This window comes from Panthera tigris, chromosome A1 (genome assembly GCF_018350195.1).
Source record: "Panthera tigris isolate Pti1 chromosome A1, P.tigris_Pti1_mat1.1, whole genome shotgun sequence".
Classification (NCBI taxonomy): Eukaryota; Metazoa; Chordata; class Mammalia; order Carnivora; family Felidae; genus Panthera; species Panthera tigris.
In genome coordinates this window covers 89,866,312-89,894,188 of record NC_056660.1, presented here as the reverse complement: position 1 = coordinate 89,894,188, position 27,877 = coordinate 89,866,312, and the positions used below count along the sequence as shown (strand labels likewise).

At 39.6% G+C, this 27,877-nt stretch overlaps 1 protein-coding gene across 3 annotated transcripts in view; it reads right to left on the bottom strand.

Moving 5' to 3' along the window:
• RNF130 (ring finger protein 130) overlaps positions 1-27,877 on the bottom strand; it is a 140,186-nt gene that overhangs the window by 95,260 nt on the left and 17,049 nt on the right. For all 3 annotated transcript variants that reach the window (XM_042981944.1, XM_042981950.1, XM_042981937.1), the window contains exon 2: positions 12,231-12,425. In XM_042981944.1, the coding sequence (XP_042837878.1) occupies positions 12,231-12,425 (195 nt within the window). The remainder of the gene's footprint in view (positions 1-12,230; positions 12,426-27,877) is intronic.

Genomic DNA, 27,877 nt, shown 5'->3' with positions numbered 1-27,877 from the left:
ATTAAATCCATATTCAGTAAGATCCAAAAAACTTTAAACACTAAAATAACAGTATGACTATTATTTATTTCTTGATGGTTTTTTTTTTTAAAGGATAAAGATACTAGATTAACACTAAGTGGCCCAAATTATTGATATTTAAAGATATTTTGCAGGATGTTTAGATATACCTTTACTGGCTTTCATAAAGTCATCTTTTTATATTCACAAAGTGAATTTCTGATATTTTACAAAGTGTGATATTTTTAAATTTATTGCTACACAATAAACATAGAGCTAGGTAAGTTTTTTTTTTTTTTTTTTTTTTTTAAGAGAATATGATGGGAAAAAAGATGAAGGGCGATTCAGCAAATCCTGTTCAACCAGCCAAAGGAACAGTAAGAAGGACCTGATACTGCTGATTGGTAAGATTGAAAAGCAACATTATTATTTGGTTACATCTTTATCTAAATTACATTTTCCTACTAACAGTGAAAAGAATGTCCACAGATTTATCCACAGATTCTTACAGACACACAGATAGAAGTATAAGACATTTCCAACTTGATGATTTGATACAATTTAAGACTGTTAAACGGTAACAGAAAAGCCTATATAAATTTTTAAAGTCCAAGAAAATAAATCCTTAACTTTCAGACAAATGTACATTATTTTAAACTATCCAAGAGCCCATAACTTCCCTTTTATATATACTACCACACATCCGCTAACTACATTACAAAGAACTCATTCTACTAACTAGAGGTAACAAATAAAACCACAAATTGAGCTGTCTTTCCTGTCAATGATGTCACAGACACTGCACTGGGAAAGATGTCCTTCAGGCCGCAGATGAAGGGCATTCATTAGAACCAACACAAGCAAGCTCTTGAAACATCACTGACAAAGGAAGAAAACAAAATACTGGTACTTAACACTGTAATTTTTAAATCAGTTATAAACTCTATCCTTAAATGGAAGGAAAAGCTCAATAAAAACTAAATATTTTAATAAAATAATTTCAATGCAGTACACACTTATTTTGCTCAAGGCATTCTGCTGACCACTGCAGACAATGGGAAAGGCACACTTTCACATAAAGAAATGAGCAGTCTTTTCCCTTCTGCCAATCAAATACGCAAACAACAACATAAAAGGAGAAGGGTGGTACTGTCAGAGCGGTACAAAAAAAGGCCCTCTGAAGACTGCAGAGGCTTTCAACTGTAAACTCACTGAGGGCATCATCCAGGTGTCTTTTGGTTTTGGACTCTTACCAATTCGTATTAGTTCACATTACAATGCACAGCACAGAGGGGTACAAATCTAAGGTTTCTTGACTAAAATGGAGGGTAGGCAGAATTGACATGCGAGCAGGGGAGGGCTAAGACATGGATCTTTGGGTCCACTCTAGGAGATTATGGGTTATAAGTTGCAGGGGGCATCCAGTGCCGCTGGTGCAAGGGTCCTGGAACTTCAGGTGGGCAGTGCCACCCCACAGGGAGAGAAGGGGGTCTGTGGAGGGACAGGGGCACACTGAGGAGCCAGGACAGCAAGCGCTTCTCAGCATGTAAGGAGTACAGCAGAAACAGAAGAGCACAGAGCTGTGACATGTTGAGCATTGTTGCACTGAAATGCCGGAGGCTGGAGAAAGTTTGAGATGATGTATGTGCCGAGCCTGTGCTGTTTAATCTCACCCTCTTCCCATCCATCCCAGTCTCACTTGGCTCTGGGCTGAAACAGGATCTTCCTGTAACCAATGTCTCACTGACACCATGAGAAATGCTAATCAGCCAGGGGCCAGTTTCCCAGGGCCTTCCTGCTTCCAGGCTCTTCCCCTAGGGGGAGGCGACCCATGCTTTGTGGGGCCTATTTCCCCACTAGTCCTTCCCTCTACATCCCAAACCCGATGCCTCCTGCTGGGTTTCCCAAGCCCACACTTAGGTGCCAGAGAAGCCAGGAAGAACTTTCTAGCTGCTCAAGACAGCAACCATCTACGGAGAAGAGCTGCGAACTGCCTAGTGCTGTGGCCTGGCCAGTGTGTGACACCACACTGCAGGGCCCCTAGCAGGGCGCTGGGACCGAGGAGGCACTCGAGTTAGGTGACATCAGGCTTGCCGGCCGAGAACTACACTTCCCTTGTCTTTCCAAATCCCTGCCATCACTAATAACTGGTCCTTACCTTGGGCACATGTCTGCTTTGAGGATGAGGCCTTTTAGCCCAATTCATTATTACCCTGTCCACCCCTTCAGCCAAACTCCCCTCACTCTCCAGTACCTAAACTTTGTGTTTTTCCCACCTCAGAGCCTTCACCCCTGAGGATTCTTCTGCCTAGAAGACTCTCCTCAACTTGTGATTTCCTATTCAAATGTCATTTCCTCAGGGTGGCCCTCTCTGATTCCGTGGATTTAAGTCTCCTTCATAAAGACTTTTCATCATTATAATTTTTTTTTAATGTGTATTTATTTTGAGAGAGAAAGAGAGAAGAGAGAGCGCACGCACACGAACAGGGCAAGGGCAGACAAGAAAGGAAGGAGACCCAAGCAGGCTCTGCACTGTCACCAAAGAGCCCGACGTGGGGCTCAAACCCACGAACCATGAGATCACAACCTGAGCCGAAATCCAAAGTCAGACGTTTAACCAACTTAGCCACCCAGGCACCCCCATAATTATGATTTCTAATTCAGTGTTTATCATCTCTGCTTGATTTTAACTCCATGAAAGCAGGTATCATGTGGGTCCTGTTTACATCAGGAGAACTGACAGGAGCTCAAAAAACTATGCTGATGAATTAGCATATAGAACCCAAATCCCTCTGCTTGCTGTCAGTGGGCCCACAGCCTCATTTTCTACCATTCATCCTCAGACTCCTGCCCCTCCAGGCAGGTTTCTGACTCATATGATTACCCTACAGACTGTCTTTGGTCAAATCCTGACCACCATTTAGGGCCCAGCACAATGAAAGCCTCCACTGTGAAGTCCTCTGATAAGTTCCTTCCAGCCATCAGAGTCAGTAAGTCTTCCTTGGTATCACTAGGTCTTATCCTGTTAAGTCAGCACTCAGTGGGTCCCAATTATTTCCTGCATGTTTGTCTCTCTGTTGGAGTAAATGTTCCTTAAGAGCATGTACTTGCATATACTTCTTCTGTAGATCCCTACAGTGTCCATCACAGAATGCTTGGCACAGAACAAATGTAATTTAATACTTGTTGATTAATTATTTTATACTAAGACCAGAAGAATGAAGAAAGTATACTCAGAAATTAAAAAAAATAAGTACTAGTCTTAGAGAAACATACTGATTTCATAATTACAAAAGAGATAGTGCTCACTCTATAGGCACAAGAATAAAGAATAACAAAAACGGCACAATTTAACAAATTCGTTATCGCAATAAATTCACAATCATCCTGTTAGGTGATTAGGCAGGTGCTCTCACTGTTTTACAAACGAAGCCAATGGTTTATCTAGAGCCCCAAAGCCAGTCGTCAGTGGGTCTAGGACACCAATTCCAATCTTGTGACCATCAATGCCAAACTCTTTTCATTATTTTATAGTATTTTGTTTTTGTAACTAAAAAGATGAGGAGAATGCCATGGCAAATTACAGGTCAGTGACACACCCTTAAATATGATTCTGAAAGATAAATAAAAGAGTGGGATTCCTATAGAAACAGAGATCTGTAAGACAAAATACCCCACAGTGTTTTTATGAGGTGATGAATATGTTAACAAATGCACCACCACTGGAGAAGAGACTGAAACCAAGAGTGAATTCTGTTTGGAAAACAGAAGACAGAACAAAAGCCTAGGGGCTCAAAGAAGAAAGGGCAAAAACTCTTATGGAGAAACATCCCAAACCCTTTCACACCCCATAATGAGCTTGTTTGCACAAAATGGCATTTTAATTTTTCTCTAATTGAAAGTCAAAATTAGGAGCGCCTGGGTGGCTTAGTCAAGCGTCTGATCCCCTCAGGTCATGATCTCACGGTTCCTGAGTTCAAGCCCCAAATTGGCCTTTGTGCTGCCAATTTAGAGCCCACTTTGGATCCTGTCTCCCCGCCCCCCTCTCTCCCTGCCCCTCCCTTGGCTCAAGCATGTGCTTTCTCTTTCTCAAAAATTAACATTTTTTTAAAGTAAAAATTAAAATTGTTTTTCAGAAATCTTTTCAATGAATGGATTTACTTCCACTGCTTTTAAATACAAACATGCTTTCATTTAAATAATCTATGTAACTTTTCAGATTAAATAAACTACACCAATCTAGAGCAGTTCGGTTGCAATAAAGACTTCCTAACTCTAAAAATATATAACTAACCTCTGTGTTTAGGTCATGACTTGAGAGTTAATCTTTTTGTCTCAAACACACAGGCACTTAGCATGTCTCTACTCAAGCAAAGTGACTGTCTTTATTTTCACATTTTAATTGCTTGCATTTTAATATCATTCTATCCTTATATGCTCTTTAATGTCCTACCCTAAATACTTAAAATGAGAACCAAAGTCACAAGAGATCACCTCATGAATACTTGCTGTAAGTTTCTCAAAGTAAGAATACGTAACGGCATACAACTCAAAGAAAACTTCCAGTTTAAGAATCTTTGTGTTGCGCTTCTGAACTTTAGCCTGCGTTACACTTTTTTTTTTTTAAATGTCTACACCCAATGTGGGGCTCAAACTCATGACCCTGAGATCAAGAGTCACACGCTCCGCTGACTGAGCCAGCCAAGCACCCCTGAACTTTTGAACAACAGCTGAATGAAGTATAACTTACATGCCATCACATCCACTTTTTGTAAAGTGTAAATTCGATGGTTTTAATAAATTTATGGGGGTGTGCAACCACCACAACTTACTTCTAGAATATTTCTATTATCCCCAAAAGTTCCCTCATGCCCAAATGGTTAATCTTCACACCCAGCCCCCAACCCATACACATCCACTGACCTGTGCAGCTTCTGTCTCTTTGTGACTTTTCTAGACATTTCACGTAAATGAAATCACGCTATATGCAGAATACATGCATTTCATGTGGCATAATGCTTTTGAGACTTATTGTTGTTGCAGGTATCTGTAGTTAATTCCATTTAATTGCTGAACTGTATTCTGTTCTATGCATATGCCATGTTTTGCTTCTCTACTCACCAGCTGATGAACATTCGCATTGTTTCCACTATTTTAGCTATTGTAAATAACGCAATGAGTATTCACATACAAGTTTTTGTGTGGATATTTCATTGTTTTCTTTTCTCTTGGGTAGATTCCTAGGAGCAGGACTGCAGAGTCATATGGTAAATTTATGCTTAACTTAAAAAAAAAAACAAAACCCTTCCAAACTGATTGTACTATTTCACATTCTTACCAACAATACATGAGGGTTTCAGTTTACCCACATCCTCAATAAAACGTGGTAATATCTGACTTTTTTTATTATAGTCATTCTAGAGGTATGAAATAACATCTCATTGTTGTTTGTTGTTTTGATTGTTTTCTAATGAATAATGAAATGGTTAATCATTAAATCCTTTGCCTGTTGTAAAATTAGGTTGTCTTGTTATCAATTTATGAGTTCTTCATATACCAATCATTTATCAGATCTATGAGTCAGAAATCTTTTCTCCCAGTTTGCGGCTTGTCTTTTCATTTTCTTCATGGTGTCTTCTGAATAACAAGGTATTTTACTTCTGATGACTAACACTGTTTTTGTCTTTTATGGATAGTGCTTTTTGAGTAAGAACTTTCTGTCCCAAATCACAAAGACTTTCTCCTATGATTTCTTGTACAAGTATATATAGTTTTACTTCTTACATTTTGTCTAATATCTATTGTGAGGTAACTTTTATACAGTATAAGGTAAAGGTCTTAGTTCCTTTTTGTCTTTTGCATCTGGCAAACAACTGTTCTGGCACCACCTGCTGAAAAGACTATCTCTTCCCCACCAAAATGTCATGGCACCTTTGCTGAAAAGCAAAGGAGTATAAAAGAAGGATTTTACTTCTAGACTTTCAATTCAGATCCATCAGTCTAAATGCCTATCCTTTACGCCAATGCCGCAATGCCCTATGATTACTGAAGTTTTTAAATCAAGAAGCATGAAGCCTTTCAACATCGTTGTTGTTCTTCAAAATTACCTGGGCTACCTTAAGGACTCTGAATTTGAGGACTCTCTTAACAATTTCTACAAAACATCGTATTTGGAAAGTTTTCAGTTATTAATTCTTGAAATATTTTTTCCTGTCACTTTCTCTCCTCTCCTCTGGGAGAGGGTCCCACAGGCCTTTGAGCTTCTGTTCATTTTCTTCAAAAAATTTTTTAAAACTTGTTCTTCAGAGTGGATAATCTCTATTGCTCTATCTTCAAGCTCACGGATTCTTTCTTCTGCTATTTTGAATCTGCTGCTCAAGTCCTCAAGTGATGTTTTTCATTTCCAAAATCATACTCTTCAATTCCATGATTTCTACGTGGCTCTTTTTGGTAAGTTTTACATCCTTTATTGAGAGTCTCTATGCATTGGCTCATTGGTGCCATTCACTGTTATCATGTTTCCCTTTACTTCTTTGAGCATACTTAACATTAATCCCTTTGAGGTCTGCCTCTGCTAAGTTCACACCTGGGAACACAGAGGCAGGTTCTGCAGACTCTTTCTGAGAATGAACTGCAGTTTCATACTTCTTTGCACAGCCTGTCATCTTTATGCTAACATTATGAAACAAGACATTTCAGACAATATACTGTTGCAACTCTGACTTCTGATCTTTTTTTGCCTTTAAGGTTGCTGTTGTTGTCTTGTTTGCTCGTTTTGTTTAGTAATGTTACTGGGCCACACCTGTGAAATATACTTCATCTCTGGTACACAGCCACTGATGTCTCTGCTCAGTTTCATATTTTTTCAATATTCTTTTCTTCCTTCTTCTCTAGACTAGCTTCCTAAGGACTGCTGTTTCTCATAGAAACTAGCTGTCAGCCAGTTCCTGGACACAGGTGGTACTCAAACATCTCAAATTAGTCAGGCTTCTGTCATCTGCTAATGGATCTGGTTGTCAGGAGAGAAAGTTCAAAGTTCTGGCCACTTCCAATCCTGCTTGGGTTACTTCTATAGGTCCCTTTTGAGTCTCCTATGTGTGTGCACATCATAGTCTCAGGGTCATCCAGGAGTGTAAACAGCTCCAGCTCAGTGGTCACCACGGAGCGTATGGTCTCAGGCAAGAACACAGCTGGCTACAACCTTGGGCTGGGAGAGACAGACACTGGCCTTTCTCTATCTCCCTGTCCCCACAAAGTCACTTCCAAGGACAACAGGTCAGGCATGCGTATCACCCACCTTTCCGTCCCTGCAGAGCAAGCTATCAGACCTTGCCACTCGCTCCACTCTGGCAGAAACTCCATGCAGCATAGCCTGGGGAGTGTGGGAAGCAGCTCCTGGCCAAACACCACAGCTTCCCATTGTTCTTACCCAAAGTTTGGCAGTTTTTCAAAACATAAACGTGCCTCAGATCGTTGTATGCCTCTGGCTGATTTCCAGAACACTGAAGTGGATGCTTCTGTCAGTTCTGTTCAGTTGTATACTTGCTTTCTTTTAAGAAAATTTGCTGATCTCCTCACTTGGTCACAGCCAGAGATGCCACCCTTCTATTTACCTTTTGATCCTTTATAGAGCTTTTCTTTCTTAGGAATTTTATTTTGACAGATTTCAAAAACCAAAAAATTATAGAGAATACAATGAATATCTCTGTACTCAACCCTCAGCTTAAGAAGTGACACATTACAGATATGTCTGAACCTCATTTATTCTCCCTGATCCTACTTAAATTTCCCTCTCCGGAAAGAACCATGATCCCAAAATTTGGTATTTGCTAATCTAATGTGTGTTTTTGCTATTTCATACCTATATACATGTGTATATGGCAACTGCTGTCTTGCATTTTTTTAACATTCAAATGCTATTTGTACATATTCTTCTACAACTTACTCTTTTTTGCTCATTATTGTGTTTTGGGCATTTATTCATATAAATACATGTGGCTTTAATTCACTGACAGTTAATTGCTATACAAATATGCCATAATCACTCTGTTCTCCTGTGATGGACATCTGGGTGTTTCCAGTACTTTGCTGTTACAATGCTACTATGAATACTCTTGTTTGTGTCCCATGCACATATCCAGAGTAACAAGAGGATGACAGAGAGGGACTGTAAATGTTTGTGTAACTGTGTGAAATCTCCCACTGGCTCCCACACGGCTGGAGGTAGAAAGTGGGAGATCTCCTGAGAAGGATAAACAGTGGTTATCCTTCACACTGGGGATGCATGGCCTTTCATAGAATCTAGGTTTAGAGTCACAAGAGGCCTTCCCAGACAGGAAGCAACTTGTCCTATGTCACGGAGCAAGTCAGTGGGAAATTTGGGACTAAAACCTAGGTTTCCTGTTTTCACTTCCTTGTTTCTCAAAGCAAGATCTGTGGACTAGAGGCATTAGCATCACCTGGAAATTTGTTAAAAATACAGAATGTCAGGCTGTACCCCAGATATGCTGAATCAGAATTTGCATTTTATCGAAATGCCCAGGTGGTCTATCGTACACTGAAGTACTGAAAAATACTCTAGAGTATGTATATAGGCATGAAATTACTGTATCACAATACATGCATTCTTTAACAATATCATGTAATGCATTCAAATTTCTCTCTGAAGTATTGTACCAATTTATTTTCCCACCTTACTCTGATTTTTTAGGTGTCTAATTAGAACATGAAGCCATTTCTTACTGCTCATACATCTACTTTTATTCCATTTGCCTCATCAAGGTTCCATTTCCTAAGAATATATCCACAAACTCTAGCCCTAACTTTCCCTACCTGTGCTATGATACCCTAAGCTGTAATAAAAGGATTACATGGTTAAGTAAGTTTGGGAAATCACAGATTAATCTAGGTAGAACAAGTTCTTAACTCTAACACTCCTCAGAGGCCTCAGAATGTCTACCAGGAGCCACTACAAGTAGACTACATTTCAAGCATTTTCCTAAATTTATTTTACCATTTACCTTTTTTCTGCCATGGGTCATCTACGAACATATATGAATTAACTTACATTTCAAGGAACACAGATGGAAATCTGTGCTAATTTATACAAGCTTCTTTCCTTTTTAAAACAAAAATCATTTAAAAAATAAAAAAGGGTATCAATTTCCTCTCTTATAATCCTCAGATCTCATATTTGAGAAAGACTTGTTCTAGCTACTTCTCTGCAGTTTTGCATATGTAAAATAACATCACCAGAAAAGAAAAATATATTTTGCTCAGATGAGTTTCTCCCTCTCCATTTTTCTTCATGTTTTCAGTAAGAAGAAATCAGTATGGAATGATCAGGTCCAAAATTTCAAATAGTTTTTCTTGACTCTGAAACAGCCAAGGAGAACAAACTGGCACCTGCTCTGAGGCCCAGAGCAGAAAAGCCACTGTCTCTAGTCCAGAGTTCCCACACAGATGGCCAGCTGAATCAGACTGGCCCTTAATCTCCTTTTGGTTTCCCTGAAGAAATTAAAAGTTACAGGTCTCCAGAGATCCCTGGAGAGTGAAAATAAATCACTCATTCTTGCGATTTCATTACTTATGCTTTCCTACAATTTCAGTTTTTCTGCAGTGAGCATGTGTCAGTTTTGCAACTACAAAAAATACAGTCCTAAAAGGTTTAACCTGAAAGGAAGAAAAATCACAGAATGAAATTTAAATCCATCTCATTACTCTATCAAAATACACACAAAAGGTGACTCTCAGTGAGGATGAGGATGCCTTTGAAAGGTAATGGTCTAAAATGGATTACAGGGGCGCCTGGGTGGCTCTGTAGGTTGAGCGTCCGACTTTGGCTCAGGTCATGATCTCGCGGCCCGTGAGTTCGAGCCCCGCGTCAGGCTCTGTGCTGACCGCTCAGAGCCTGGAGCCTGTTTCAGATTCTGTGTCTCCCTCTCTCTGACCCTCCCCCGTTCATGCTCTGTCTCTCTGTCTCAAAAAATAAATAAATAAATAAATAAATAAATAAAAATTAAAAAAAAATGGATTACATGATTATATGATTAAAAGTTAATTCTTTAAATAAGTCATTTACCTTTAAAATACTTATCAACACAGTGGCGCCTCAGTGGCTCAGTTGGTTGAGGATCCAACTTTGGCTCAGGTCATGATCTCATGATCTCATGGTCCGTGAGTTCGAGCCTCATGTCAGGCTCTGTGCTGACAGCCTGGAGCCTGCTTCACATTCTGTGTCTCCCTCTCTCTCTGCCCCTCCCCCACTCATTCATTTTCTCTCTCTCTCTCTCTTTCTCTCTCTCAAAAATAAAAAAAAAATTAAAATACTTATGAATACAGAACTAAACTTCATCTAGGTTTCAACTTTAAGAGATCAGAGACCACTGGCGGACCTATGCTCAGTCTCCCTCCTGTTGCCAATTCTCTTGATGTGTAAGATGGGAGAGTACCTGCACCATGCAGTTATGGTGAGGACTAAGAAAATATGTATTAAAAAGCTCCATATCATATGTCAGCAGGGAAACACAAATTAATATACCTTATTAGAATGACAAAAATCCAGAGCACTGGTCACACCAAATGCTGGCAACGATGTGGAACAGCAGGAGCTCTCATTTACTGCTGGTGGGAGTGCAAAATGGTACAGCCACTGGGGAAGATGGTTTGGCGGTTTATAAAATGAAACATGCTTCTACTATACAGCTCAGCAATCACACTCTTTACTATCTACCCAAAGGATGTGAAAACTTAGGCACACACAAAATCTGCACACAAATGTTTATACCAGCTTAATTCATAACTGCCAAAGCTTGGAAGTAACCAAGATGTCCTTCAGGAGGTGAAGAGATAAACTGTGGTATATCTAGAAAATGCAATATTATTGGGGTGCCTGGGTGGCTCAGTCAGTTAAGCGTCCGACTTTGGCTCAGGTCATGGTCTCAATAGTTCATGGGTTCAGCTCTGTGCTGACAGCTTGGAGCCCAGAGCCTGCTTCGGATTCTGTTTCCCTCTCTCTCTGCTCCTCCCCTGCTCGCTCTCTGTCTCTGTCTCTCTCTCAGAAATAAACCATTAAACAAAAAAGTATAAAGAAAAGTAAATGGAATGTTATTTAGCACTCAAAAAATGCACTATCAAGCCATGAAAAGACATGGAGGAAACCTAAATGTATAATACTAAGTGAAGCCAGTCTGCAAAGGCTATGCACTGTATAATTCCAACTATAAGACATTCTGGAAAGGCAAAACTATGGAAATAGTAAAAAAAAAAAAAAAAAAAACCAAAAAACCCAAAAAAACCAAAAAACAAAAAACAGTGGTTTCCAGGGGTGGGGAAGTAGGAGGATGGGGGGAAGGATGAATAGGGAGAGCACAGAGGATCTTCAGGGAAGTGAAAATACTCTGTATGATATCATAATGATGGATTCATGTCATATCTGTCCAAACCCACAGAATGGAGAACAGCCAGTGACCCCCAAAGTAAACCAGGAACTGTGGGTGATTATAATAAGTCAATGCAGGCTCACTGACTGTAATGAATGTACTGCTCTGGCTGGGGTGTCGATGGTGGGGGAGGCTCTTCACGTGTGGGGCTGTGTGGGAAATCTCTGTACTTTCCACTCAATTTTGCTGGGAACACAAAACTGCTGTAAAGAATAAAGTCTATTATAAAACATCTCCCCGCCCCCCAAAGCTTATAGTCCACTGCCTGGCATATGTATAGTAAGTGCTCAATAAATTGCAACTACTGTTATTAAAGCAGTTACATTAGAAATGAAGACACACCGTTTCTACTGTAGTAATGCTAATCGCTGAATCAGTCTCAACATTTATCCTGATAAGATAAAAAGCATCCTTCTCAAAGAGGTAATCCTTGGGAGTCCATGACATAACCTGGACAAGTGATTCTGAATAGAATACATGTTATTTTTCAAAGTTATCAAGTGGAATGTAGAAATGTAAAATGACTAAGAATTTAGTCACAACCAGTTACGTAGTAAGTGCAAGTTTTACAGACTCTGTTGTGGTCATTATTTAAGAAAAGGATTCAACTAAAGGAAAAAGACATGCATCTCAATAAACAATAATACCAAAAATGAACATAAAAAAATGAATATAACCATAGAATGATGTTGTAAACGATGTGGATTCAGCGGTGGTAGAATGCTTACCCACAACGCACTAACATCTAGAAGGAAAAACAAAACTCACACCCCCCCTGGTTTTGTTTACCTGGATGAGTCATGGTAACAGGCTCCTCTTTGGATTTATTATTGTAGATGACCACGGCCACTGCATTGTGGAAAGCAGCCCGTGATATTTTCTCTTTAAATGTGCAATTTCCCCTCTGCAGCAAGGCAATCCACTGTTTGATATTAGGAGGGACAAAGAACCGTGTTTGAGGATCACAGCCCAGATGATCAGCAACTAAACAGAAAAGGAAAAAAAAAACCATTAATTTTTTTATCCTTGAGAGTAAGGATAAATAAAATCGATCTTTATCAAAGTGCTCAACTGTTCCCCCAAATCTTCTGGATACCCAAGGCACTTCAAGCAGCTCACTGTCAACAGAGCTATGAATATAGCCATGAAGGACAATACAATGAACCTGCATCCGTATCTGTACAAGGAGAGAGATGCTCCATTGAGATGTTAACCGTGGTGCAAATTAAAACCCTGAAAAATTCTGTGTAACTTCAGAGACTGACAAAGGTAAAAAAGACTGATAATGCCCAGGGTAGGCTGGTGAAGAGAGGAGGAAGAAAAAGCAAACACAGAAATCCCAACACCAAGGTGACTAATCTACCCCGAATTCTGCTTTCGTCACATCTACTCTTCACTCCACACCCCCTCCCCTACACCCTCTCCCCCCACACCACCCCAACGCTGCAGAGAGAGACTGATTTTGCTTGAGGTAAATGAGGCCAAACTGAACTTTGTTTCAGTTACCAAGTGGTCTTGTTGAAAATTCAAGCATGTTTGAACAAATTTCTTAATAAGTGTCTAAGGAAATTAGAAAATAAGTTTTGGCTTGTATTTGAAAATAATATGAAACTAGAAACTAGAATACATTATTCCTCTTACATTTACTGGTAAAAATTACAATTCCATACTAAGATATATATACAGTAAAGCCTTGGATTGTAAGTTGTTCTGTGAGTGTTCCACAAGATGAGCAAACATTTCTAATAAATTTTAACTGGATAAATGGGTGATGTCTTGCACAACGAGTAGTACATGACACTGAATATCACATGATCACACCTGAGCCATTGGTTCTTCTCTCTCTCTCTCTCTCTCTCTCTCTCTCTCTTACTCTGACTGAGGGATTGTGGGTGATGGTCTCCCATGCTCGGATGCTCAGTCTCAGGCCACGGTGTTTGGCAAATATCAGTGATTTTTCAGAATGTTAGAAGGTGCCCACAACTGGCCCTAGTGTATTTTTTGTCACTTCAAAGAAAGTACCTATGGACAGTCCTTTGCTTTTCCATACAAGAGCAAGCTTAGGAATGCTTTGCTTCATTCTAGGTCAGGCTACCTGCAAATATAGACCCTTTCCTCTGCTGCCTTATTGCCAGTTAGATTAAATACAGTACATGACAAGAGTTTATTAATACTGTACTTGTAGTCAGCATCCGTGCAAGCATATACAATGGCTCCCATGCAGAAAAAGATTCCATTGAGCCAACAGATAGCACTGATTCCGTGAGTGATAGTGAAAGTCACCCTACATAATAAACCCTCCTCTCTCATCTCCCTCACACCAGCCACGAAGGTTTTCAAAGGTAAGTGCAGGTTAATTTATGTATTTTTCTTTATACTTTGTATTTTAGTTATTATTTTGCATTATATTACAGCACTGCAATAATTTTTATATGAGTATTTTTAGGTTGTGGAGCAAATCATCTGAGTTTCCATGATTTCTTATGGGGAAATTCGCTTTGATATGCAAGTGCTTTGGACTACAAGCACATTTCCAGAACGAATTATGCTCGCAAACCAAGGTTTTACTGTATTAACTTTACTACCTCCACCCATCCAACAAGATACATGAAGACACCAAGACTACTTGGGACTAATTAATTATAATTACATGGCCATTGTTGTGGATTTGGGGGGAGAGTTTGTTTCAGATACCTGGAAGTACACTGGAACGTGTCAGGCTGCGCTCCACAATTTGGTCATCAGAGCTCTGCCACCCTTTGCAAATCTTAAGAAGCCACCCCTGGCTGCTTTTCCCACTACCCATCCTCACATTTCTAATAGGTTACAGTGAAAGGGAAGAGTGGTCCAGAGAGGGGAAAGAAGTCACAAAGGTAAAGTTTGCAGACCACCACACGCAGTGCCAGAGGATGGCAGGCCCTAGGCCTCTTGGAGTCAGTCACTATCAGTATTGCACTGGCTGGCGGGGAGATGACAAAAGGGTAACACTAAAAGCAAATAAGTAATAAAACTATTAACTCAGTATTAACTCAGTATTAACTGTGAAAAGATGACACAGTGGGGAAATATTTGCTTTCTACACCCCAGAAGCCCACTACTTAGCAAAAGAAATGAAACATTTACACTGAGCTGTAAAATGTAGAGGTGTCACTAACTTCAGAGAAATGGTACAACTATCATTCCTGTTTACAGAATATCTTTCCTGAAAGTCTCTTATTATCATGGTGAAGGATCGCAGTGAAAGTGTACTTGCTACCAAAGATGTCCTAATACAGTGAGAGATCAATGATTTCACGATGTCATGATATATATCGTTGACAACTACCACCCTTCTGCTTAGACAATTTCTGTACTCAGAAACTTTAGTCCTTTCTCAAATTAAGTGGATGCAAAAGAGCCTGTATCACAATTTTAGTAGTTAACTATTGAAAGGCACAGTCAAGGCATTGTGAAACTCTGAAATCCTGAAACAGACTGTTTACCCACAGTGGTATCTGTTTCCCAGATAAGGATGCGGCCTTAAAACACAAGCATTTAGGCTATGTGTTATGATAACCATGATAACCTCACTGTCTTGGGATAACTTCCAACACTATATCCAAATAGAGAGCAGTAACAGACCTGGTTTTAAGTATTTCATTTGTAATGCTTCAAGACATGCTGCTGCACAAACCCTGGAAGGAAGTGCAGAATCAGGAATAGCTAAAAAGATCTGTATTCCTGTCTTCAGCAAAATATTCACTTTTCTGTGACTTATCCCGTCTTCCCTATGATTGTACACGTATTCACAGTGGAATAAGGAAGACACAAGATGGTCGTGAAATCAGCAAGATGTGGGGTCCACATTCTAGATCAGCTTACTTACTAGCTGAGCAACTGTCCCAGGCTCAATGATCTCATCCTCAACTTTTTTTTTTTAATGTTTATTTATTTTTGAGAGACAGAGAGACAGAGCATGAGCGGGGGAGGGGCAGAGAGAGAGGGAGACACAGAATCCGAAGCAGGCTCCAGGCTCTGAGCTGTCAGCACAGAGCCCGACGCAGGGCTCGAACTCACAAACTGCGAGATCACGACGTGAGCCGAAGCCAGACGCTTAACCGACTGAGCCACCCAGGCGCCCCTCATCTTCAACTTTTACTTATTTACAAAGATTGAGTTAAAAAATTTTAATCTCACAAAAAAATAAAATAAAATAAAATTTTAGTCTCACAAGAGTTATGTATGTGAAAAAGGCTATACTAATTCCTCTATTCTTAAGTACTGAAAAAATTCCTTTAGTTTTATGGGCGTCATCCTATCTGGTCCTAGTGTTCCACCAGTTTGGTGCCATGGGGATTTTCTGTGCCAATGTGTGTGAAATCCAAACAGCTTAGCAGCACATGTCTGCTCCACATCCCTGGCTCATAACAGCTCCTGTTCCCAAGTCTCATTCTCTCTCCTCTTTTTGCTGACAGCGTCACTGTCTGCTTAGAAGATTAGCACTTCGGGGCACCTAGGTGGCTCAACTGGTGGTTGGGCATCTGACTCTTGGCTCAGGTCATGATCCCAGGGTTGTGGTATAAAGCCCCACCTTGGGATCTTTGCTGAGCATGGAGCCTGATTGGGATTCATTCTCTCTCTCTCTCTCTCTCTCTCTCTCTCTCTCTCTCTCTCTCCCTCTCCCTCTCCCCCTCTCCTGCTCTCTCAAAAAAAAAAAAAAAAATCAGCATTTCAATAACAGTCACCATTTCCAAGGCTGAAAAGACAGAGGAAAGGGTGCAACCACAAAGCAAAATCTAGCAAACATACTGAAGGAGAACTTTAAAATTCTCTTAAGGAATCCCCACTAAGAAGAGATTCTACCAACAACTTCACAATCCAAACAAAGTCCAACACAGACTGTATGAGCAAAAGAATGTCCTTGTTCTCTAAATTCACCCAAACCATCATCCATAAAAGGCTCTGAAAACATTTACATCAGCAAGAATATGCAACAATAAGCAAGAATTAAATATTCAAGTTCCTGTTCAAGGAAGGAGTTTTCATTATTCAGAAGAAGAAGGTTAAGAGGTTTTCATAAACACTTAATACTGTAGCATGCTTATTTTATCTATTTATTCCTTCTTGTAATTACAAAATAACTTCAACAGTGAAAATGTTAACAGCTCTAGAACATCTTCCCAGGACTGAGGACTAACTGGTTAAGTGGCCCTACTTCACAATTTAATACCAGTTGTTGTTTATACTTGAAGCAATTTATTAAGTGAAGACATAGTATGGCATAAAATATCTATGCAATTAGCACCATTAAAATTTATCAATAGCAATTTGCACAAATTCAAAATCATTTTCTTTCTTTTTTTTTTAAACTGCCAAATTTACAAGAAGACTTCACCTCTGACTTCTTTGCATTTATTAGTTATCAGGTCAGGAAAAACTTTTAGGAAGGTATCATGAAAATGTGAAATTACAGAGAATATAAAATACAGTATTACAGTATCTTACAATTTTGTCAATCATACTTCAATAAACCTGAAAAAATGTTATATTACAGAGAAATGGAACTTCAGGGGTTTTTTTGTATGATCTTTCCTGTTGCATCCAGAAACAATAATGAGACTTTTCTTTATTCCTTCACAAAAACCAAATAATTATTGACAGGAACAATCATGGAATCCTCACCTCAACGAACAATAACTTAAATGCTCAGCAACATAGTTAAGTACCAAAGAGAAATGTGACAGAACCAAACACTTTAGTCTTGAATTTACAGGAACCTCTAAAGGTACCGGGGAGGCATGCCTGGCACAGAAATATCAACAATATTGGTTGGTAGTATAAAGTAGCAGCATGAAGGTGCTTAGAAATCCAGGAAAGGAAAAGAGCAACATGACGGTAAAGGTTTCGAGGGAGTTGGAGCCTGAATGGAAACCTGGAAAACTGCTAAGCAGAAACAAGGGGTGCAGGAGTGACCGGCATAAGAACAGAACAAAGACGTAAGCCCTTCTTCTGAACTCTCCCAAAAATCAAGCAAGATGATACATAACCGAAGTGACCATACTATGCAAACCTCAGATAATTCTGAAAAGAGGACCCTGTCTGAAACAGGAAAAGAGGAAGAATATTCTGGCACAGAGTACGTAAATATTTAAAGGATTCTGTGAATAAGTAAGTAAGTAAATAAATAAATAAATAAATAAAATCTCTCTTCCCCAGGAAGCCTGGTTCATTTGATTCAGTAAGACCTTGTCTACTGAAAATGCAAACACCCCATCTAGGACAGAGTGGTCATCACGTTATGGTGTGGGGGTAATGCTTCCTCCCATGCCTGATGACCACCAACCTGCTGCTGTGGTTAAGAGTCAGGCGGGGCTGGGGCACGTGACGGAGGGTGCACAGCACAGTTACCCTGGTGCGCTTCATGCTCTCAGAGCCTGCGTGTCTGGTTTCCTCTGTCTGAAATGCCAATCCCACCACTTCCTTGCTGACGACCTCCTAACCTCAGGATTCTGCTGAAGTTCCTCCTCCGGAACTGCCTCCCGGCCTCCTAAGGCTGAGTTGGGTGCTTTATTTGTGTTTCCATGGCATCCCGAGAGGATATATATCCTACTGTACCAGTGGCTGGCTGTTTATCCTGAGTATCTCCTACAGGGTGAGATTAGCATCTCCTCTAGTATGTCTGGCACAGAGCAGACATTTACCCTCCTAGGTGAAGGCAGAAATGGAGGAACGACAAAGGGAGATTGAGCAAGAACTGATACAAAGAACAAGTTTGTGCCAGGGACCGCAGTTTCATGTGTTCTGACTGGTGTAATGTTCAATCAGCGGCTTCCTGCAAAAGAAGTAAAAATAAAAATCAGCCTAATTAGTTACCCTAGATACAGATGTTTCCATGGCCAGGTATGTTATGGTTGTTTCCTATTTCCACATTAGATTATAATCTCTTTAATCTTCAGATTTCCCACTTCTTACCCTGTCTTTCCTTATTTCCCCCTGTTAAATTCTAATTTTATGATTCAAAGAATAACATGTAATTCTTTATTTGTGCTTCCGGTTTCTCAACTTTTAATGTTCAGCTACTGGATTTAAGTGTCTCGCTTCCATTCCTTCATCCACTTCCATGGATATAACTTATTTTCTTACGATTTCTATACTTCCACTTAAATCCAGCATCTTTTCATTACTGATCTTCAGTGGTTGTTTGGTCTTGTTGAAATGTTTTGCTTTTCCTTTTGTCTTAGTTTCCTGTTAACTCACTTGTACGTTTCAGTGTTTTCTCTAAACCTTGCATCCACTCTAATTTTCTTATCCCTTCCCCCCATCCCCTTGCGGTTCTGTTAGTGTTTTTCTTTTCTGGTAGGATGTGTTATCATAATGGCCGGGAAAAATTATCTGGACCCTAGACTTTCTTGATTTCTCAGGAGCCTTACATTAATGATTATTCCCTGTTTTCTTTTTCCTCTCAATTACACCTGCTGGTTGGTCCCTTCCATTTTAAAAATAAAGAAGAAAACAGACCTCTTGAAAGACCCCCATTTGCTGCCACTGTTGTCAAGAGCTGCCTGTCCTGCTGTTCCCACCTCCTCAGTGTCTACTCATTCCTCATCACATTTCATCCAGCCACTCCATGAAAGTGCCCTGAAAGGTACCAATAACCTCAGCACTGCTATCTTGGGACACTGTGCCCTCCTCCAAACGGACTCTCAGTAACATCTAGCTCAGCTGAGCGCTCTCCTGCCCTGGTTCTCAGGGCCCTCCTCCTCCTCTTTCACAGCCTTCCTTCCTGGTCTTCTTTCCTCACTCCTCTCCCTACACCTGTACCTGCAGTGTGGACACTCCTGAGCACTTAGACCACTTGGATGTAGGTCTAGGACCCCCCTCTCCCCTGCAAGGGCTAGAGGTTCTTTCTACACTGATGGTACACTTTTTTCTTACTGGAACAAGGATGTTTACTAACATCTTCTGCTAATCAGCCCTTTCCTGAGAAACTATTTTTCACTTTTTACTTATATAAATTCAGTTTCCAGCATATAAACTAAATCAGGCCAACAGCATGCTAAGAATCAGGAGAGAAATATGGAAAATTATACACAGGGAAGGGATCTTTCCCCTCCCATTCCAAGCAGAAACTGGTCTCGAATTTAATGAGCATTTAACAGACATTCTTCGGGCACGTGTGTGGCTCAGTGGGTTAACTGTCTGATTCTTGACATCAGCTCAGGTCATGATCTCGAGGTTCCTGAGTTTGAGCCCTGTGTCGGGCTTTGCACTGACAGCATGGAGCCTGCTTGGGATTCTCGCTCTCCTTTTTTCTCTGCCCCTTCCCTGCTTCTGTGTTCTCTCTCTCTCTCTCTCTCTCTCTCTCTCTCTCTCTCAAAATAAAAAAAAAACTTAAAAAAATGAGCTAATAGGCATTCTTGAAGGTCTCCACTGGCTCCCATGGAGGGAGACGCGGGAGGGAGTCTCTGTAGGCAGGTGGACAGTCTGTCACTGTCTGATTTGTTTGTTTCCAGGTTACTCTGCCTCACTTCCAGGCAGGACCATGGGATCGTCCTGGGGTCCAAAGTACATTCTGTTAGTTGCCCCCCCCCCAAAACAAAAACAGAAACCTTTTTTAATTGGAGCATCTACAGATCACCTCTAACCAAGCCATATGCTTTCAGTAACATCTACCTGGGCTCCAGCTCCAGGGGGAGGGAAGTTGACACGCAGTCTGAGATGAGCCACAGAGAAGTGAAGAACTTAACTACATTTGAGGAGAGGCCTTTTCTCTGTTTCCCATGGGATGTGAATACGGAAACGTGGCTCTAGCTGTTGCTGGCAGTCATTTTATGACAAAGAGGGAACAATCTTAGGACCAAATTAAAGCTAAGATGGCAAAGGGGAGGGATCAAAAGGAACAAGATGCCTCCTAACACTGTTGAATCCCTCAAAGTGGTCCTAGCTTTGAGCTTCCAGTTCTGACACAGAACACTATTTGTATGCAGTGTAAGCAGGCATTTGTTGCTTGAAGCATTCACACTTCTTGTGTATGTCAAGCAGCAGTGGTTGAGATTGGGGCTTTATCCCTGCTGAGGGGCTCTCTTAGTTCACCAGGATCCACGCCTGGCTACTCAAGCCCACCAAGAAGAAGTCTGAACCTAAGGAGAAGGCTTCCCTGGGAAAGTCCTTTGCCACAGGGAGGCAGCCAGGAGGTCAGTCCTTTGTCACTTTCCCTCACTCAAGGGATGTGGTAGCCATCTGGGAAAGGAGAACTTTGTTGGAAGACTAACATGTCGAGCAAGGATTCTTGACAAGGATCCACATGGGCAGAATGCAAAAGGCTGATGGAATGCGAATGAAGGAAAATCATCTTTATTTTTGCTACATTTGGAATGAAATCTAGCGTTTTCTTCATCTATGAATGTAGACAAGAAAACATCGGTTAACTGTAACTAACAGCAATTACATTAGTTACTGCAGATATGGCAAAAACATAGTAGAGATTAAACTTAGTAGACCCAACATAGTAATCAAAATGATCAGACCCAACACTAGATCCGTTACTTAATATGATCATAAGGACACACAAATATTTTGAATACCGGTACTGTTTCAGGAGACTTGGTTTCCTTTAATCCTACTTACTTTTGCACTTACCACTATTCTGAGAAGCAGCCTAAGGTTTTCTTTTTCACTAGGCTGCAAAAGGAGTCTCAGCTGCCAAGTTTAGTGAATTCATATTACTTATATACTTGGATCCGTTTCTATTACTTTACTTTGTTCTCATTTATCCTGTTATTCCTAAGTTTTTTTTATACTTTCCCCTTCTCTACTTCTGAATGCACTGATCATGTTTTCTCTGCTCCTCCTCTTTTCCTCCATTTATATATTCAAGTTTTGCTTTTTATTTTTTAAAAAATTTTTGTTTATTTTTAACAGAGAAAGAGAGAAACGGGGAGGGAGAGGGAGGGTGGAAGAGAGAGAGATAGAATCCCAAGCAGGCTCTGCACTGTCTGCACAGAGCCCAACATGGGGCTTGAACCCAGGAATCCTGAGATTGTGACCTGAACCAAAATCAAGAGTCAGACAATTAACCAACTGAGCCACCCAGGCGCCCCCCTCAAGTTCTACTTTTTAGAGGTCACTCTTAAAATGTTAACTTGTATACCTGATAAAGAGTTTATATTTAATCAATATCTCTATTTTCTTCCTGAATAACAATTTCATAGGGCTACCACAATGAAGTCCTACAAAATTGGTGACTTACACAGCAGAAATTTATTCTCGCACAGTTGTGAAAGACAGAAGTCTGAAATCAGGGTTCTGGCAGGATCATGTTCCCTCTGAAGGCTTTAGTGGAGAACCTTTCTTGCTTCTCCCAGCTTCTGGTGGCCCTGGGTCACTCTGGCTTGTAGCCGCATTATTCCAATCTCTGCCTGTCTTCACATGGCCTTTTCTACTGTGATGGTGTCTTCATTTCTGTCCCTAAAGATACTTATTGTTGGACTTAAGGCCCACTTGGGTGATGCAGGACGCTCTCATCTCAAGATCTTAATTTAATTACATCTGCAAATGTAATTTTTCCAAATAAGGTTTCTACACTCACAGGTTCGGGGGCATGGACACCTCTTCTGGGAGGCCACCATTCAACCTACTACAGAATGCAGCTCCAACCACCCCATTTCATCTTATGAGTAGTTACCCAGCATCCAATTCTACCTTGCTTTAATTATCCCATCCCTAATATTTAATGTTTCATACAGTCAATGCTGATTAAATGTTACCTACAGATACTTGTCAGCCTTTATGTTAGTTTGGGATCTCCAGAGAAACAGACCAGTAAGATATGTGTGTGTGTGTTTGTAAAGAGATTTATTATAAGGAATTAGCTCATGTGATTATGGAGGCTGACAAGTCCTAAGATATGCGGGGTAAGTCAGCAAGCTAGAGAGTGGATGTGATGATGTGGTTCCAGTTCAAAGTCAAGCAGCTTGAGACCCAGGGAGAGGTAATGTTTCAGTTTGAGTCCAAAGGCAGGAAAAAGCCAAGTCCCCAATTTGAAAGCAGTCAGGCAAGAGGAATCCTCTCTTACTGGAAGGAAAATAAACCCTTTTGTTTCATTCAGGCCTTCAACTGATTGGATGAGGCCCACCTACACTGGAGGGCGTCAAATCTGCTTTGATCTGCTTTATTCAGTCTACCAACTTAAATGTTAATCTCATCTAAAAACACCCTCATAGAAACACCCAGAATGTTTGACCAAATTATCTGGGCATCCCCGTGGCCCAGTAAAGTAACACTTAAATTTAACCATCACAGTCCTCCTCACATCTCACTTATTCCTTGTGTGTTTCATTTCCTTCTTCCTTATTAGAATAGTAAGAACACATCCTTCTGATATTCTTTTATTGAGGATCTGTTAAAGATAAAGTCAGGTTTTCAAGTAAACCTGTCTTTTAAGATCTGAAAACATCTTTCATATGATCCCATTTTTGAATGACAGTTTAATTAGTAAAAATTTCTAGATAGTTACTTTTCTCTCAGCACTTTGAAGATATTATTCCATTGTCTTCTGCTTCTTATGTTGAGGAGCTAAAAAAATTTTTAATTGTATAGGTTCTCAACTGTTATTGTGTCTACTTTTTACTTTCAAATCTAGTATCTTTAAAAAATAAAATAAAGTGTTTCTTATTTTTCTTCTAATTGGCAAGTTTTACTTTGGTTATATTTACTCTAAAGAAACAAATTTTTACAACAAGTCATAAGAAGAAGGCAACAACAAGCTATCTTCTGTACACCTAGAGTGCTGGATATATCAATCAACATTGCAAGAAGGGTCATACATAGTTGAACTGTCAGCAAGTTTAATTGTCAATAGCTATCCATTATCGTTTGTCTTCTATACTTAGTTACTGTATATCTCAAATGGATTTTGATTATTTTTCACATCCTCACAACTTAAATATATCTGCTGGATGTTCTCCATGACATAATAAAAAGCATCTTAGGACTAATTTTAAATGATGGCTAATACAAATCACTTTACCTGCAAAGTTATATTCAAAAATAATTTCTATTACAACTGATACAACAAATACTTCATGGAAGAGAGATGCTACAAATCGAAATAACTAAAAATTGTGGCTAGATCTTCACACAGATGTGGTACTACAGTATAAAAGACATGTAAACTATTTAATCTACGTCACTCCCCATTTCACAGAAGCATTATAGTATTGAGTACAAATCTTTTCGAGGCTCTCTCTTTTTACTCCTATCCATCACACTTTCCTCTTACCTCGCTGCCTACTCTTTCTCATTTTTCCACTGCTAGTCTCTTAGCTGGAGGTGTTTCACCAAGAATCAGCCGTAGGCCCTCTTTTCTCAGCGGGCAATGTCATCCACTCCCATGGCTTCAACCATCACGTGTACACGGATACCGTCCAAATCTAACCTCTCTCTTATGCTTTATTCTGTCATTTTCAATGGCTTGCTAGACATTTCTCCATGAATACTGAGTATCTCAAACTCATTATCTTCCCCCCTCAAATGTGATCTTCCCAGGAATTCCTAACAGCATCAACATTTACCTAAACACACAGGCTGAAATCCCCGTTGACAAACAAGGAAATGGAAATTAAGAAACAAAATGAAATGGAGTGTTAAGTTTTCTTGGCTGCCACCAAAAAGCCCACCAAGGCTGAGCAAAGCCACTGACTATACCTCAACACTGCTGAGGCACAGAGAGATGGAAGAACACCATCAAGGGCTGGGGAGTATCCGAAGGCATTATTTCTCCCTCAGCTTTACTGAGATATAGTAAGTAAAATCTATATATATTTAAAGTGTACAACATGATGATCTGATATACCTATACACTGAGAAATAATTACCACAATCAAGCTAATTCATATATCCATCACCTCATATAGTTACTTTTAATTTTTTTGTGTTTGGTGAAAACACTTAAGATCTACTTTTCAGCAAATATCAAGTATTCACCATAGTATTAGTAGGTATGGTCACCATGCTGTGCATAGGATCCCCAGAACTTATTCATCTTATAACTGAAAGCTAGCAACACTGGAAGGCATTATTAATCCTTGGGCAGAAAAAGTAAAGAATGTGGGAGCACCCCTTTTTTGCTTTATTTATTGCTTCTTTCTTCTGGTACAATACTTCTAGTATTGTGCCATCAGACACAATGGCAATGTTAACAAAGACTGGACTATCTGGAAGATAATTTCAAACTTAGGAATGATGGATTCAACAATACATTAAAAGGAACACATGTCATGATCAAGTGGGATTTATTCCAGGGATACAATAATGGTTCCACCTCCACAACTCAGTGTGATGCCCCATATTAATGAAATGGAGGATCATATAATCATCTCAATAGATGCAGAATAAGCATTTGACAAAATTCAACATCTATGATAAAAAGTCTCAACAAAATTGGTATAGAGGGAATGTACTTCAACATAATGAAGGCCATATATGACAAGCCCATAGCTACTATCATATTCAACAATGAAAAGCCTAAAGCTTTTCCCTTAAGATCAGAAATAAGATGGGGATGTCCACTCTCACTGCTTTTATTCACAATATAGTACTAGGACTCCTAGTATCTCAAACTCTTTATCTTCCCCCCTCAAATGTGATCTTCCCAGGAATTCCTAACAGCATCATCATTTACCTAAACACACAGGCTGAAATCCCCGTTGACAAACAAGGAGCAACTACACAAGAAAAAAATAAGAGGCATCCAAATCTGAAAGCCAGAAGTAATATGGTCTCATGACATTATATACAGAAAACCCTGGAGAGTCCACCAAAAAATTATTACAACTAACGCACAAATTCACAGTAAAGTCACAGTATACAAAATCAACGCAGATAAATCTGTGGTGTTTCTATACACTAATAATGAATTATTAGAAAGAGAAGTTAAGAAAACAATACCATTCACAATTGCATCAAAAAGAATGAAATACCTAAGAATAAATTTAACCAAGGAGGTGAAAGACTCATATACTGGAAATTAATAAGACATGGATAAAAGAAACTAAAGAAGAAACAAATAAATGGAAAGATATTCTGAGTGGAAGAATACCATTAAAATGTCCATAGTAACCAAAGCAATCTACAGATTCAGTGCAATCTCCATCAAAATTCTAAGGGCATTTTTCACAAAAATAGAATTAACCCTAAAATTTGCATGGAACCATAAAAGGCCATGAATAGCCAAAGCAATCTTGAGAAAGACAAATAAAGCTATAAGTATGATGCTTCTTAATTTCAAACTATATTATAAAGTTGTACTAATAAAAACTGCATAGTATTGGCATAAAAGTAGACACACAGATCAACAGAAACGAGTAGAGAGCCCGGAAATCCACACATACATGGTCAATTAATTTACAACAAAGGAGCCTATAATGTTCAACAGGGGAGGGCCAGTGTCTTCGATAAACAGTGCTGGGAAAACTGGATAGTGACTTGTGAAAGAATGAAACTGGACTCTATCTTATACTAAACACAAAAAGCAACTCAAAATGGATTGAAGATTGGAACATACGACCTGAAACCATAAAACTAGAACAAAACACAGGCAGTAATTTCCTTGACATCAGTTTGGCAATGATTTTCTGGATCTGACAACAAAAGTAAAGGCGACAAAAGCAAAAATACACAAGTGGGACTACAGCCAACTAAAAAGCTGCTGCACAGCTAGGAACATCATCAACAAAATGAAAAAGCAACCTTTCGAATGGGAGAAAATATCTGATAAGGGGCTAATATGCAAGATATATAAAGAACTCCTATAGCAAAAACATTTCATCTTAGGGTCCTTGTTTTATGCAAGTTTCTATCCATACAGTTCCCCACCATTCCTTACATTTGACAGGTGTTAGTTGTGTGATTCTGTTAACCTTGGAATAAATGGTATGTGAGTTAAAAGAAATGACTCATCCCTACAGAAAAAAAAGAAATGATGGACTATAACAGCTAACTGCTGAGGAAGGAGGTAGGAAACACGAAAAAAAAAATCATACAGTCCCTATGGAGGACAATTAGAGAAAAAAAGAACAAAAGCCTATTGTGGGAGACTACTCACATGAGAAAACAAATGGGAACAGGAGATTTAAAGTTTTCATAATCTGAGATGTCCATAAATAAATACAAGTAATAAGAAAAATCTTTAAAGTTCACCTTAAATAACAACTAATCAATGAGCCTTGTTGAAGTGGGTCCTGAGACTGGCCCATAACAATAGAAAAGCATATTTTACTAAGGAACTATATATTATTCAGAGGGGGGAAAAAAAGGAGAAGCAGATTATTTTATATCAAGATAACAGATGTCCTATAGGGAAATCCAACTGAAGAGAACTCAAGAATGTGTCTAAGAGACAGGAAAGAAACTCTGATGGGGGCAATATACCTACACCAACTGGCCAAACGGGTGCCAACGGCCAACAGAACTGCAGAGATCTTGTTCAGCTAAAATTAGTATCTGACAAGTTCGTGATCTGCCTTAGCATTCATTCCATCTCCAACACGATAATGGCTAGGGAGAACCAGGGGAAACTGCTACCCAGAACCTAACACACACCCATTACGTGAAGGGACTAGTAATTAGGAAGAAAGCAACCCATTATCACAGAGTTTGTAAAACCCAGGGCAAAGATAGCTGGGTAATTACAAATCATCCTGATGAGAAAGAAAATGAAGAAACCAGCAAGAATGCACAAGATAAAGTTTAAGAAAGGCTCACACAAGGGCTGTAAAGGCAAATGTAGGATGACAGTACAGACTCAGAAAATTATCTTCAAAAATTAAAAAGTCCAGAGTTAAAGATTGCAAATAATGACAGAAACAAAAGAAGTATGTCTACTGCTCAGGGTCAACAAAATAATGGATGAAAACATTTTCAAAATCTTTTTGCTTTTGTTTCCTCTATTAAGGAGAACAACCTGAGAATAAGACCATCCCAGTAAGAATAAGACTAAAGGACATTGAAAATGGGTGTGGAGACTGTCAGAAAGCAAATATGCTGATTCTTAAGACAGGTTTCTCTGTTACATACTTCCATTTCATTTCAGTAAACCTGCTGTTTAATATACCTTTGTGCATTCATGCTGGTTTCTTCAAGAAAACTTCCATCCCGTTAAGATGTAATTACCCAGCTTTCTTTGCCCTAGGATTTGCAAACTTAAAAATGATATAGTTGCAGGGTGCCTGGGTGGCTCAGCTGGCTAAGCGTCCGACCCTTGATTTTGGCTCATGATCCCATGGTTCATGGGTTCGAGCCCCATATCGGCACTGGCAGGACGAAACCTGCTTGGGATTCTCTCTCTCCCTCTCTCTCTGTTCCTCCGTCACTTGTGTATTCTTTCCCTCTCTTAAAATAAATAAACTTAAAAAAAAAAAAACCACAATAATATAGTTGCTTTCTTCCAAATTTCTGGT